This window comes from Melospiza melodia, chromosome Z, assembly GCF_035770615.1.
Source record: "Melospiza melodia melodia isolate bMelMel2 chromosome Z, bMelMel2.pri, whole genome shotgun sequence".
NCBI classification, from domain to species: domain Eukaryota; kingdom Metazoa; phylum Chordata; class Aves; order Passeriformes; family Passerellidae; genus Melospiza; species Melospiza melodia.
In genome coordinates this window covers 45,385,125-45,401,701 of record NC_086226.1, presented here as the reverse complement: position 1 = coordinate 45,401,701, position 16,577 = coordinate 45,385,125, and the positions used below count along the sequence as shown (strand labels likewise).

The window sequence follows — 16,577 nt, the reverse complement described above, 5'->3', positions numbered from 1 at the left end:
ACAATCAGAAGAAACAACCAACCAATTCCACATAAAAAACCACATAACCCTTTGGAATAAAACATATTTCAGTCTTAAGCAGCAACTAGCTTATTAAATTTGATACAGAAAAGGGTTTGCCTCTATAGGGGTCTAGTAAGAGGGCTAAGAACTAGAGTTCTATTGTGCATTTGTGAAGATTAAACTGCTGAAATCTGTAGGCTAATCATCTGACACCTTCTTGAACCAAAGCTCTACAAAACATACCAGAACTGCAGGTTTTAACATATGATTTTCTAAGAAAAGGAGTCACAGACTTACAGGAAAGTAGAGAAACGGAAAGCATTATATAAGGCAATGAAAGGGAAACCAAAACAAAACCAATCCCCCACAGGAATAAAACTGAAGGGATAAGTAACTGAAAGATTGCCTGTAATTCTAAATGTTGCAAATTTATGGTGCAATATTACATATTTGATCCATCCAGGTTTTGAGGATTTTTTAATGGAGTTAAAAAGAAACCTACCCCATACAACTAAACATGGTTCTCATTTAATGTGTAAAGTGGGATGAACCATACTATACTACACGTTAGCTGTCCATAAAGCAGTAACTTGGCAGTTTTACGGCTGTGTGGTGTATGTATCCCAAGCAATTTCAGATCAATTACAATGTAATGTACGTGAGAGTCACTAGCCTGTTTCATGACTATTGCTAGATGCTAAACACCATTCAGGGCAATGCTGAATATTTACTATATAGCTAGTGAGACCTAGCTAGTCTCCCTAATACATTTACCCAAACTACTTCCTGTGTATGCTTACTGACCAACATTTCAAAACCACATTCTTAAATTCAAATGCTAAGCTGCTGTATTTGACCAAATACGTTACAGACACCACAATCACCATGCCACTCACACCTCAAAAAAACCCCACAGGGATTTCAAGATCCTACCATTGCCATTCTGAAACTTTAACCAAGACATGACTGTGGAACTCCCCCTATGAATCAGAAGTACTTATATTTAGCCCTCCCCCTGCCACTGTCTTCCTTTGTATGAAAAGCAAACTGCACTCTTCCATCCCTCATATTTTGGCATTTACAGTTCTGAATGGTAACTTGCACCATTCACTGGCAGTATTTAAGGACACAGAGATCATGCATATTTTTCAAGAAAATGAGTTTCACTTTTTTATCCCTTCCCCTTTAGAACTATTAATTTGCTTTGCTCAACAATTGCTCAACAATTATAAAACAGAGCAAATCCCTTTATTAAATAGAGTCTTGAAAATTGTCCACAAAAATCTGACAAAAGCAGAGAGACCAGAAACTTCTCTTTTCATGTAATTCTTACGACCACTATTAACTGCAGGCTCCTTTAAAGTGAAGATAACTGCAGTATTTAAATGTCTTCTCTAGAAACAATGAAAGTCTAAAAACTGGAGTGGGGAATAAAAGTTTTCTGCTGAAGCCTAGCTATGTCAACTATAGCGAAAACTTAGGAGAAATATAAATGTACGTGAAGGTAAATAAAATCATAAGAGCCATTCACAAAAGGTACTGAAAAGCCTCCCCTGGATTTTTGTGCCGCATTAACCATGCTATCAGCTCAATCTGTGAGGAATTAAGAGAGAAAATAGTGACCCAGACATAATTAATCAGAATTTTCACTGCTTTGTTTCTCCTGCAAGGGATATCAAGTAAATTTTCTGGAACATTTCAATGACAAAATCTCTTTAAAATTTATTTACTTATTGCATAAGGCTAAAGAAATGAGTATATATATATATATATATATAAATTAAATATATAAATATATCTATACATACAGTATATTCATACTATATAGTACATAGGATATATACTTGAGTATAGTCAAGTAACATCACAAAAGACTACAACACAGCATAAGTTTATACTTGTTTCAAACCTATAAAAAAGTAGAGTCTTCTTTTCCTCATTATGATTTTAGAGCTTCACATCCAAACAAGTCTCACTACTTCATTTATCCTGAAGCAGCTAAGAAAATACATTTTTTCTGTATCTCCTCCTTTATTGGCATAAAGGGGTTCCTTTAAGGAACCCCTTCTCCCACACAGTATATTTTCATAAGAAAAAATAAAAAACAGGAAGTGTAAATCACAACAAGCCATGACACCACTATGAAATGTTAAAGTCAAGAAGAGTCTGCAATAGAAATACTGTTGTATGAAACTCTCAACTCAAGTGTGTAAGTTATTAGATATAAAAAGATGAAAGCAATTAGTTGAATGACTAACAAAAGTCTCAAATTTTCAATATAAAAAGTCTAATACATACATTAGTTCTCATACAGTTGGAAGTAAACTGTTTAAAACTTATATAGCCCCGCATATACCATTGCTTGCCTTTTCTGACATAAAAATAGTATCTTGCATTATCATTCATACAAAGTGGAGGCTAACCAAACCCTAAATATCACATTCAATGTCACTATCCTGTCAACAAAATGGTTTCTTAATGGTCAATCAAAGCTTCTATTTCTTTTCCTGGAAAAACAGAATTGCCCGGAGTTCTGATTAATTCATTCCCCAGCTAGTGGGGGAGAGCAGGGGGGCTGCATATTCTGGGTGGATTTTCAGGAAAGGCTATCACCTGAAGGAAGACAAACAAAGAAAAACCAAACGACAACATGACCTCACAATAACAAGCAAACACACACACACACATGAAAAAAAAACAAAAAACCCTGAAACCAAACAAAACCACCGAACAAAAACACCAACCCTCAGTGAACAGTTACACTCAATGACAACTCTGAGCTACGTGAACACTGAGTCATGTCAATTCTGGAAATTCAGCATGCATAGAATTCCCTTGTTAACAGCACAGAGTCTCTTCTCGAGCATAGAAGCAAAGACTACAAATCATAACATTATGCAATGCACTCTCTGCCTTGAAAACATTTCATTGACTGCAAACATTGCCACCATTTGTCACATTAAATGCTTTGAAACAGTGCTTTTACTTAGTTGTCATTAAAAACTCTCTGCCATTTTATGGTTTTCCAAGAGAGATCAGAATTTTTCAAGGGTTGTACCATGGAAATTCTGACAAATTGCAAATTTGCAATTCAGAGGGGTGAGAATTAAAATGAAGATACACCTAACACAAAGATTCTGCAACCTCTAGAATGATTTCTCTAATATATTTCATTTCCATCATCAGTTAGTTCCTCTAATACCACTCTCCCCCTCAGGGTAAGAACAATACCTTTTTCTTCAATTTGGTGTGAACATTTCTAATCTTTTACTGAGCAATTAACTAGCTAACATGGAAGAACTGAACCATGACTAACTCATCGATTTAAATTTAATTTCAAGACACCTTATTTATTTTTGCATTTCTGCTTGGAAAATGTGATAGTCACTTTTATGTACAGTTTTCCTTATAAAAATACAAACCCACAAAAATGTTTATATTTATTATATTTTCCCAAACCAGAAAACTGTTTTTAAATAAAGTTTTTTAAAAAATGGCCAAGCTTTTGCATGCATGTATGAAACTGGCAGAAAAGTATTTAGACAGACTAATATTTTTATAGCCAGTACATACCAGATATAATGGATCTAATGTCAAGTTAGCAGTGACTGAAAAATTTTCAATTGTTTGAACTGTTTAAAAGATACGTAACAAGACTCTCTGACTGCTGATGTTTGCCTAGATCCAGTCCTGCTTTGCCTCCAACGGCAGTCATACTTGGATATAATCAGCTCTGCTATCAAAAGATCCATCAGTTGTTCAGATCACAAAATTCATTAACAATTACCAAATTTGTTATATTTCAGTCTTGCTTACTACCCAAATAATTCCCTTCTTAACCAAGTATTCTGACTCACAGCTTACTCCTGAAAGATGAGTCTTGCAAATAAATATTACATGACAGTATGGAGTCATATGTGTTCTGCTGTACAACCAAAAAATCCTCTCAGAAAAAAAAAGAATAATAAATAATAAGAAGCAATGCCTTATGATTTAAGCATAAATGGTTGCTATGAAAGAGAAAAAAGAACAAAAAGATAATCACTTTCATACCCAGAGATTATAGGAAACTAATTTGTTTTATTAAAAAATTCAATGTACTTTTGCAAAGAAAGATGTATGCACAAAATGCATATTTGAATTATTTTACTACAGATTTCAGCCCTGGTGTATGTTAGACTCTACGTAAATGCAACAATTCAAAGGCATTCTTAGATATCAATGTATTATTTATTTATATTACACCACCCTGTTATTTACATACTTTATTTCCCAAACCATTACAAAGAGCGTCAACCACACACACAAGCATTCATGTTATATCTAACAGAACAGTTTCCTTCTGCAAAGTGATTAAGCATGAATAACATACAACATATGCACATAACTTCCAGGACCAATCTGTTTTGCAGGGCTGCATCAGGAAGTAATTCATGCTATTTGCAGCTCCTGCTATGATTTACTACTCAAACTGTATCTTAGCTCAATGAAAGAAGACTTTCAGTTACAGGATGGTGTACCTTTAATTTGTTTGAAAAAACATGGCAGTCACCCAATTCAGCTTCACAACCATTCTAATGGGAACAGTTACACAGCCTGCTGCTAACTACATCTGACAGAACAGTGAAATTAGCACTTCAGTCTAAATGCCACCATTTTTATGAGCTTTGGATTGTTGAAAACTTTCTTGTAGGAAGTTGGATTTCATGGCTTTTTAGATAAACTGTTAGGTATATACTTACCACAAGCTTTACAGGCAACAGCACAAATCTCTTCTGCAACATATTCTCCAGCTGAAAATTGAAGGTAATCTCCTTCTGTCTTCCCAGGAGAATGATAAAGGTACACTTGAAGCAATGGTTCTGTCTGCTTGGGTGCACTGCTATTTCCACGGACGTCACCATTCTGGTGGACAGTAGAAGTGGCTGTACTTTCCATATTTGTCATTGTAAGACAAGCCATAGTTTGTTCTGGTTCTGTTCAGAGCATCTGTCTGAAAGAAATGTAAGAAATACTTCTTGACTAACTGTTCTTGGTATTATTTGTAATATTCATGTTCAGTGACAGTACTGTTCTGACATTGAAAAATCATTAGAACTTGAAGACAAGCAAATAGCTTAGGTGATTTATGAAAAGCTATATTTCTCTTCAATTTACTACACAGCCCTAGAGGAAAAGCAACTGACAGTATTAGAGGAAAAAACAAAATATAAATTTGGGAGTCCAGATAGAGGATTATCACTTCTCACTGGATTTTAGACAGCATGTGCTCACCTGCAACATGCTAATTAAACCTGAAAGCCAAAAGAATTGTTTTAATGAGATCTGTACAACTCATTTTACTCCCAATTTAAATTTAGAGGACAAAAAAAACTAGCACTGATGAAGGGAAGGATAGAAAAAGCACCTTGCAGCTGAGTTTTCCTTGTAAGCAGACACTTCAAAAAAGTGCTGAGGTGAGAATCTAACAGACATGGTTTACACCTAGGAATGGCAGATCTTCCAAGACCACCTTCTTTCAGAAAAAAAAATCATTTAATCTGCCATCAAAATAACAGTCCTCTCTGATAAATGTAATCAAAGAAGATTAATAATGTAATAAATAACCACAGATATATCTGATAATGAAAAAAAAGTTTAAAAATGTGAGATTAGACAGCATATTCCAAAAGCCAGTTGAAGAATATCTCTGCTTCTCTGTGACTGCACCATAATTTTAATTGGTATAATCCCTGCTTAAAGACAAAAGCTTAGATAACAGTCGAAAAGCTTGCTTTTTATTAGAAGTTATTTCAAGTAGCTACCACCTGGAATTCTGCATTTCTTATTCTGAAAACGCAGAATAGGTTCAAACAAGACAATTAAAAATATTTTATTTTTTAGAATCAAAGTATGGTTTGGGCCACAATAATGTTGCCCTGACGCCTCCTTCTCTTTGAGCTGAACAACCCCAACTGGCTCAGTCCTTCCTCAGAGGCAATCCAGCCCTCTGATTGTTTTTGTGGCCCTTCTCTGGACTCACTCCAAATGTTCCCTGTCTTTCCTGTGCTAGGGGCCCCAGAGCTGGACACAGGACTCCAAGTGCAGTCTCACAAAAACACACCAGAGGAGGAGAATCACACCCCTTGACCTGCTGGCAATGCTTCTGTGAATATGGTGAAATTGGATTCCTGGGGTGCCAGTGCATATTGCCAGCTCACACCTCAGTTTTTCTCTACCAGGATCCCCAAGACTTCACCCACAGGGCTGCTCTCAAATCCATTCACCCTCCAGCCTGTACTGATCCTGGAGATTGTTTTAACCTAGATGCAAGACCTGGTGCACATGGCATTGTTGAACTTCATGAATTTCCCATGGAATCACTTCTCAGGTCTGCCAAGGGGCCTCTGGATTGGTGTCCTTTCCCTCAGTCCCTTCAACTGCACTAGTCAACCTGGTGTCATTCTCAAACTCACTAAGGGTCTACATGCTGCTGCTTAATATATTGAATGGTTAATAAGGTTATTGTACTTGAAAATGTAAATGTCTAAGTTAAAAATATGTTCATTGTTCTGCATACGCATATGGGTGTTACATTGTTAATGCATTATTTTCAACAGCTTTTGTTTGTATTGAATTATGTTGCTTTATCGGGAAAGAACTGCTTGGAACATATTCTGGGGGTTTAAAAAAAAAATTCTGTTCCTAACTAGAATTATCTATTATTAATGTGGGCTTAGAATTATCTAAGAGTATTAATCAACGTGGGCTAAAGATGATGTGTGCTATGGAAACCACAGCAGTTATATCAGCAGGAAAAAAATGCTGAACATCTTAAATAAGGAAAACATTAACTTAATGAGTTTTGAGATGACAAAAATATTCAATTACATAAACAAGAGAATAAGACTGTGCTACCATTACGCTAATTCTGGGGGAAAGAGAAAAGATACCATCACCAAGTGAAAAATCTATTCTTTTACTTCCCAAACTAAGCAACACAAAGAACCAGTGTGTTATAGATATTTAAACATGAACGTCTAGACACAAATGTCATTCACTACATTGCTTACGCCCTTATGTAGGGGATACACAGATTTCCTGTGCCTCATTTACAAAGCCAGCCACCTTTAACTGAAAAGATATGTGCTTTTAGTCCAAAGGTAGCACAGGTAACAAGTCCATGTTTAACTAAGGAAAAAAAGCATTCCTCCTCACTCAACAAGGAATAATCTCTTTTTAGAAGAAAAAAAACACCACATGACTATAAACATTATATTTAAAAGATTTCTCACCACCTTTGTCAACATTATGCAAGACATAATGCTTGTGCTCTACAACTTGCTTTTATATAAAACATTCACAGCTTTAATACCACAGAGGGCCATCCTTAATTACTACATCTTTAATTACTACAGTAGTTTTCCCAAAATACTCCAAAATTAACCCTCTTTTTATTCAAACTTTAACCTGAACTGACAGATTTTTCATTGGTCACTCGGCTTTATGTCTATCCAAAACTGAATGGAAATGTAATTTGCCAACCTAACCGAAAACTTGTCCAGTTTCAGAAGTGTACTAAACAAATGTGCTTGTGCCTGCCTCTCCTTAATAAAGTCTGTGTATTTACAACATACTTGTCCTTTCAAAAAACTCCCATCATTCCCTCTTTGTTTCCATAATAAAAAAAATCGATAAACCAAGAAGGGAACCTTGCTTAATCACACCTAAGAATGTGAAATAGCAATAAAATGAAGTAAAAAAATGCAAAGTAAATACTCTGTGCTATTTGTTGCGCTAATTTCAAATAGTCCATGTGACAATGTGAAAAAAAACTCAAGAGACACTATTTGTAAAAAAGTGACATCACTTCAAATTAAATAACTTTCAAGTTTGTCTTTTATGTTTAAGTGCAGACAAAGCAGGTGAAACCAAGAAATAGTCCTACATTATTTTCTTCACTGAAAATAGAAAACATGTTTTCTTGGCCTCTTACATGTTTACATGTAAGTAAAGCAGTTTTATGGGCAGATTCTCACGTGCAAAGTAACTGAAACACAAGGTCACCACTCACTAGTGAAAACAAAAGGAAACTCCTTTCACTTGTTTTTCTCACCAGACAAGTCTCAAATGGGACACACTTAGTTTTCCCTGTTTTGGTCCATTCAGAGACCACTATCTTAGCACAACAGAAACACTAAACATGGCAAAAAAATTAACTGCTGTTGATCTAGTATATTTAAAATATGACCTATTCTTCTGATGGAGCTAAGCATTTTGAAACTAAATATACTGGGAGACAATAGCCTACATGTTCGCAGAACTCACTGAGTATAATTTTCTGGGATATATAGATTTGTTCATATTGTAATTCAAAATAATTTCTGTGTTTTTGTAAAGAATGTAAATAATTCTCACTGTTGTATGAAAGGATTTAACATATTCAGAAAGCAACTTTTGTAGATAAGTTACTCGGTACCACAAAGGTATTTCTTTGAACAACAAAAGCACCTATACCAAGTCCAAACACATTTTAGAGTGGATGTCTGACATAACGAAGGCTCAATAAAAAAATTGGCTGAACCAATTATCCAAGTAATAAATAGGAATAGGTATCAAAGTCTGAGGTAAGGATGATGTTTTGGAGATAACTACTAGGTGTAAGAGATGTGATTCTGGTACTGATGAACAGAGTATTTGATTCAATAGAATTATTTTATATTCCTAATACAGATAATATTTTAAGCCATGGCTTCTAAAAGATAAGATTAATCATTCTATACATTGCTCTAACCACAATCACCAGCATCTACAACAGAACATGTCTACATACAATCCTCTGTTGATGTTTGTATCAGCAAGGCACCTGAAAATTATTTTCACCAGCCACACTGTGCTGCAATAATTCAGTAATTTTAAGGTAACCATCAAGAAAATGGTTAATGAAATCAAAAATCATGACTCAGAGAAGACATTTCACTAAAACATGGAGGACATACAAAATTCTCACAATTTAATAATATACATCATTCACAGCCTTCAAAAGATTGGCTTTCAACTTAGAGGGTTTCTTTTTGGGGAGGGGGTGGTGGGAGCATTTGAGGCAACAGGTGGCTCTTGAAGGGAAGCCTCCCGAGCCAGAGTCTTTAGCCATACCACTTCAAATGTATAATTTCAAAGGTTTAAAAATGAGAGCATCCTCTCACTACAGATAAATCCTCAACAGTTAATTACCTTTTTATCACTTGGGAAATCTCTGCACTAAACATGGGAGTGACGAAGCCCTTTAAATAAGCATGTCACAAGACATCCACTTGCTGCAGGAATCCACAGAAAGTCAGACAAAGTAGGCACATATGCAGAGGTGGACCATAATGTATCTGCATTAAAAGTAAAATATTAAAAAATGTTAATGGCTGTGAACAATACATAATGCATGATTATTGAAGAAATCAAATCTTCTTTTAGATACAGATGAAGTGATACCCTCCTGTCTTATTTGCCCAAATTCCTGTCATCTTTGCCAAGAACTTTTTAAATTTACGCTTTTTTAAATACAAAATTTTTTAAAAAATTAAATCACATTTTTGGTACTGAGACTGCTTCTCAGTTCTAGCAAGAAAGTGGTATAGAAGCCAGATACCTGACTTCAAACATTATCACCAGGGTTTTTTGCACACGTTTTTCTTTTCTGTGAATACAGCACAAGTTAAAAAAAAACTGCTGATGGCATTACATGGAGAAAATAGAAACGAAAAAGGGAAAGTAATCACAAAAAGAGACATGGTATGTTCACTTTATGTAATAAGCCACAACAATTAATTCTCTTTGAAAACTGACAACATCCACTCCTTTCAATTCATGTGGAAGTTAAGATCAACTGTCTTGCAGCAGGAAGGGCAAGGGCACACCCACCCTTTGCTCTCATTGCACAACACTTCTGTGGTTGCAGGAAACTATTTGAAAGTGCTTAAGCACAACAGCAGCTTCCTGCAGCAATGGAAAAAAATATATATTCCCTTTGTGACCCTCCCAACACAGAAAGGGCCTGACAGAGGACCAAAAATTGATTTTAAAACTGAACAAAGGTGAGGGAAACAAAATAGAAGCTTGAAGGGGGCAGAATTCAGAATGGAGAACTCTTCAAATTTTATGTTGGATGACTCTTCAGACAGGTATCATCCTGAACAGGAGTGAAGACTTCAACATAGCTTCCTCAGTGCCATGTGCTGTGTTGACTGAGTCTATCACGAATACCACACTCCCTTCTTCCATCCCCAAAAAAGAACCCATCTCAGTGAGCAGTAAATTCAGCTTCTTTCCTCACAGAAGTCAGACTGGTGACAATGACTAGCATTTCTCCTCTTGCAATACTAGCTTTAGAGACAGAGAGTTTTGCCTTGCTTGGACAGCTGCGTATTTTGTACGCACCTCCTCCAAGCGCTTCAGACCACACCAGGATCTGATCTGAAGGTCAGCACAGTCAGCACGAGTTTTTTCCAGACCTGTGCTGAAATGCTGGAAGGAGAGAGGAAGGGTTGTTTGGGGGAGAGCTGTCTATCTCTGACCTATTGAGCACACATTCCATGCACACTGATCTGAGAGCACGACCTTGAAACAAAGCAGACAACAACCACCTGTTCATGCAGGTTTCAGATCAAGGGGCCTTGAGGGTATTCTAATTTATCTTCTATTTTTAAAGTACTGTTCCACGCTCAGAACTGCCTAGCATTTGTAAGTCCTAGTCAGGCTCCTGAATTTAACCAAAACTGCATGAAGATTTATCTATGTTTAACTATGTTGTTTTTCCACAAATCCAGCGGAATAAAGATTGCAACATTTTGAATACCTTCGACAATACTGTAGCCTGTGCTTCACAGGCAAAGAAATCAATGAAGCAGCCTAATAGAAAATCTATTCTTCACATGACAAACAAAAATAATTGCTTGTTTATGAAGGAGCAGCTTACAGCTGTGAACAAGAAACATGGAAACTCAGAGATCAAAAACTCCAAGTTCAACAGGTACATGTGACATATTTCTCTCTCCCTCACCCCATCTACAGGACCTGCATTAAGGCCTTATAACACTATTCAGTTTGTGCACTTACAGACTAAGTGTCATCTAAGACATATTACTCCTTTAGAAGCAGAGCTGCTGCACCAATTTCACAGTGCACCACCTTGTCAGTGATCTAGCTCCCCTGTTTCCTCCTTCCTTCTATTTGTTCAAGTCTACACCATCTTACATTTCTGGTAGCTGCAAGGATGTAAATGCCAAATTCCAAAATGAACTTAAGAGACTAATGAACCTCAGCCAAAATAAATTACTCCATCATCTCTGATTTGCCACTGTCTGCAAAGAGCACAATACAGCATTTGTTATTTCAACAAGTGTTCAGAACTGCTATAAATACAACTAATGTTTGTGCCTGTGTCACCAACTGCTCAGTTTACTAGTGAAAGAAGAAAGATTAAATAGTATTTTCTATTGACAAGCAAGGCCTTGAAGACATAGGCTGTCTCCCAATAACTCAGTTTGTTTATTGCCAGTAAACCAAAGATGACAGCAATGCGCACACTGTCCATCTGCTTATATAAACATCCTTCTTTCAAGGAATTTGAATGAATATCAATAATGAAAGCCTTCCCAAGTAATGGTGGGTAGGTGGTACAGTAGGATACATTGCCTGGAATGGGATGAACCAACTTGAACAATGCTCTATTTTTCAAAGCTATCTGTAGTGAACTAAAGAGGGTGTCATGCTGCTTTTGGTGTTGGATTATGCTAAAACCAGCTTGACTCATCAACACCAAAGTTTAACATGCTGATAATGAGGTGGAGATGTGGCAGATATGGTAAAGTATTCTTATGTAAAAATGCTAAGGTGACACAGTTGGCGATATAGGTAAGTAACATCAACCTCTACTTAATAGTTTTAGGGGGTTTCTTTGCTAGCTTTAGTGGAATTGCTTTAATAAAATTGTTTTGACATAGCACACACTATACTATCCTAGTTTTAGCTTCTATAATGCATAGTAAATAATTCCGATTAAGATCTTCATGTCTAATCATTTATTATAGTAAATAATTCATTTTTATATTACTAGATCTGGTTTGCCTCCCTTAATCCTGTGGGACAAAGCTGTACAAAGTTCAATCACAACCCTATAATTTCTTACACCTAAAACTGTTAGTTTGGCATTAAGATTGGATCTAGCCACACCAGGCTCCTCTTTGAGAAGGAGTTTAAAAGGCAAGTACGTCCCTTCTGCACCTCATGACTCAATGGGAACTTTTCTAATAAACTTTGTACAAAGGTCTCACTCTACCTGTGACAGGAGATTAAGATTGCAGCAAAGTATCATAAAAAGTGCTAACAAATCTTACATTAGCCAGCCGTGATAGAACATCACAAGGGTATTTTGCATCTTGTTCCAAGATGACCAAAATCAAGCTTTTACTTCTAAATCCAAACTTAGACTGAGAAAAAAAGTCAGTCAGCTTCCCACTTGCCATAATTTTGGCTAGTTTGTTTGATTTACACTTAATATGTATAATTAATATTTAATTACAGTCTTTGCAGTTCAGTTTGAATACACAGACAAATGGAGCACAATTAAGCTTGCCCATATTCTGCATATATGACATGAGTTATCCTTGCAAATCTGAATTTCTTTGCATGTGCAAGCTTGTTTCAGTGGGTTGCTTTAAAAACAAAAGTATACTAAATTCAAGGAAGCAAATGCATACACTATGCAATAAATTATTGCATACACAGGCAATAAAGTATTGTATTTTTAAAACATCACCTGTTACAGAAGGACAGCACTTTTTAATGGACCAACAAAAGGTTACAAAGTCCTTGTTCAGTCCAAACATGCCACATCAGTGAGATTTCACCAAAAAAAATCACAGCAACAGATTCATATATTTCCAATACATATTCATAAGAAAATATCCTCCTGAGTAACTTTGCCAAAATACTCAACAATACTTTTTAAAATACTACACAATCTGGAAAATCTGAGAACTTTTTTCCATTATTTGGATAACAGGTGGCAAGTTCATAAATAAAATTATCCTGCATTTTAAATGCACCATCTTCTGCATTAAAACTCTGTTGCCTTTTCTCAGGTAATATTTATTCTGACCTTAAAAACAGTTTTCACAAAAATATAAAATATTCTCCTAAAGCATATTCAAAGATGTTTAGTTAACAAGGAGTGCATTTTCAGTTTTCATGGTCATTTTTCTGATATGCTCTGCCTATTGTTCCCCTGCCATGAGGTAAAGCCACGCAAGAAAACAACTGCTCCTACAAGTAACAAGTCAAAAATTAAGTAATTCCAAAGGAGTTTTCCTGTTTTATCAGCTGTGTACTAATAGCATACCAGAATTTTTCATACACCAAAATTTGAATGCATGTGGTAGCAAGCAAATACATACAGAAGGTGAAAGATTAACATATCAATGACAAAACATGCTCAAAAAAAAAAAAAAAAAAGGTAGAGAAGCAAAGATAACATTTGCTTACAGTTTCCACTTGGAAAACCACTCCCAGTATCCACAATTCAGTCCATGAACTTGTGTGTAAGAAAAGAATAATGGTCCTGGCCTGATCTGCTTGCATGACACACAGGGACTAAGTGGATAGCTGTTAATATGAGGATTATCCCATTTTCATTCTGATTAGAAATTTAAAAATTGTGATTTTTTTAGTTCTTCACAAGAGAATAAAGTAATCGCTGTACTTATTGAGGAAGAAAACTACCTGGGGCTGCTGTCAGAAAATGAATGAGCACCGTGCTCAGGTAGAAGCCTCAACACCACAGTAACATGCCAAGTAGGTGAGTTACCAGAGAAGTAATCAAATCAAAGACTTGCCCAGAAGCAACAGCTCTGTTTAGATTCCATTAGAACTTTGGAAAAAGTTGGTCCATATCTGCAAAACATTTCAGTTTCACCATGGTGACAAATTTCAGCAAAAGTCTATTTCATCAGAAAATTTTCAAGCAATTCAAACAGTTGCCCAATCATTTGGCACAGATTATGTCCCAAGATAATAGTATCTGAGGGTCCTTAGTCCATTCAGAGCCACCATTCTCTGCACATCTTTATATACGCAGAAGACATAGGAAAAGTACCAATAATGGGTCAGGAAGGCCTTTTGCATGAAGCATGTGAAAAATATCACCAATTTACCTTTATTCGCCTACATATCTCCCAAATTCTTTTAAAGTGATACAATTAAAGATGACAACACCAAAATTAGGACTAAGTGCTGTTTTCACAAGTATGCTACATCATACTAGATTTTTTTTGGTTAACTGTACTGAAAATTGAGTACTGTTTAATAGCTCAGATCACGGAACAAAAGATTGTTCCAAGTTACTTACTAAAGCACCGGTCTTCCTGAATTGGTTCTTTGATTTCTTTCAGAAAGACATTAAACAGGAATTTCCAATGCTCCTGTGCACATGAAGGAAATTAATTCAAGGTAAAAAGCAGGATTTCTCACTACTGGTCTCATTCTGCCTAGCTGGATTTTGGTTACAAAAACTATTTTACAGTGAGCAATCAAAGCACCAGCTTCTACACAGGAAAAACTACCAATGCATTATGAAGAAGTTAAGAAATGATAAAAAAAGATTCAATGAAAAAATAGCAATGTTAAAAAGTATTCCAACAAACCACCAAAGAAGAAGAAGAAAAAAAGTATTTTTCTATTAAAAGTCATTTTTGTTAAAAATACTGTCTTAGGGAAAAAGCCTTCAACAACCTCTAGAGAATATATAAGACAGTTACAGCCTCACTCACAAGTTAAAAAATACTGGAAGTGCAAACAAAAGCAAAAATTACAACACCAAAGTAGTCTGTGAAATTACTTCATTTTCTTAAATGTTGCAAGACTGAGACAGTCTGGAGGTGATGCTGGAAGACACTTTTGAAAAGCTAGCTATTCTTTCCCAGATGCAATTCCTGCTGTCATAATTGAAGAGTCATTTGTGAAAACATGAACCAGCACTTGTCTCTACAGTACTGCAGGGCCAAAGAATAGCATCAACAGCTGCAATGCAGATGTTGGCCTACAGATGCTGTCAAGAGCCACACAGGCTGGTGCTAAGCTATCACAAGTCATACACATTTCACACTGCAGTCAGCGAGTGCTGAAGAGTGGCACGGCAGGCACCAGCTGTGTCACAATGGAAAAGGTTTCAACCAGTTGCTCTTCTCTCAGCCTTCTGTGGCAGGCAGGGATTTCCCAGGTACATTCTGGTTTTAGCAGCTTACGTGTGGAATAGATAGAACTGAGAACAGCCAAGACCCACCACTTGCTGAGGTCTGGTACTTCTGAAAGACATCTGACTTTTGACAAAGTTCTTTATCCTCTCCCTCTACAGATGGACTCCGGAGGTCTGAGTCTATAAAAAATATTATCCTCTAAGTAAATATCAACACGACAGTTTAACCAAGCAGAGTTATTTACTGACAGAAATTAAAAAGTTCTCTTCCTCACAGAAGAGAGACAGTTTCTCACAGCAAACCCTTCTGTGAGGAAAACCAGTCATAACTCTTTCCAGTTGCCATTGGCTATTAGTATAAATTGCCCTGCTTGCATTTGTTCAGGAAGCTTTTTCCAAGACCTGGGTTTTAAAAAGTTAAACTCTTTAGGACTTCCTTCTGAATTCTGTCATCTCCATTTTCATGCACTCTTATCTCACTTCCCCAGTCTGGCAACTTCCCTCCTCAGGGCTTAGTAACAGTACAGCCTCTACAGCAACTGTCATATGTGTTTACACTACATGCAGAGCTCAAGAAGGCTGAAGAGCTAGAATTTTCCTGAGAACCAGGAGCAGAAGATTATGTAGTAGGGGGAAAGGGCAGTGACATCACTAAGTATCCACTAGGCGTGTAGGAGGTAAACAGAAAGAGGAAGAACCATTCTAAAGGCAAATGTCAAAACAATGATTAAAAACATGCTTTCTCCTTCACGGTTTATTTTGTGGCTTTTCTCTTTCAACACAGATTGCATTTAGTAACATAAAAGAAAAAAGAGACAAAAGAAAAAAAAGTGGGAAATTAATGATTCTGATTCCTACCCAAGAATCAGAACATCTTAAGAAAAAAATCTCTTACTCAAACCATAAAGACTGTTTGATGAAATTTGCAGTCACTTAAGTCAGAAATAATTCCATGGAACAGTATCACCAGGTCTCTTCATTCTATCATTCTAGGTGAAATGGTGCCTCCAGTTTCAACTCCAGAATATCCCAACTGAAACTACTACTCTTTGCCAAACTTCTAAATATCTACCATTAGAGATTAAAGGTACACTTTTACAGTCTGTCATACACAGTAAAGCACCATGGAGAATATAATAATCATAACTCCAACCACCTCTTCTGCCCACAAAAAGAAAAACCACAAGAAGATCCACTATGCTCAACATAACACAATGTTATGTTTGTAAGATGTCACTCCTGCTGCTCCCAATTTCACACATTATTTGGCTTCTTTCCCCCGCCAGTTTTCATCATCTGACCAAAGCAAAGGGTAAAGTGGTCTTGGACAAGAAAACTGCAATAATAGGCT

At 36.3% G+C, this 16,577-nt stretch overlaps 1 protein-coding gene across 10 annotated transcripts in view; it reads right to left on the bottom strand.

Moving 5' to 3' along the window:
• The window catches only part of JAK2 (Janus kinase 2), an 87,398-nt gene that overhangs the window by 40,151 nt on the left and 30,670 nt on the right, over positions 1-16,577 (bottom strand). For 5 of the 10 annotated variants that reach the window (XM_063181109.1, XM_063181110.1, XM_063181111.1 and 2 more), the window contains one exon: positions 4,746-4,996. In XM_063181109.1, the coding sequence (XP_063037179.1) occupies positions 4,746-4,965 (220 nt within the window). In that variant the 5' untranslated portion in view covers positions 4,966-4,996. Of the gene's footprint in view, positions 1-4,745; positions 4,997-9,216; positions 9,363-14,380; positions 14,401-16,577 lie in introns of those variants that run through there. The other 5 variants (XM_063181105.1, XM_063181106.1, XM_063181107.1 and 2 more) reach the window with 2 other exon arrangements.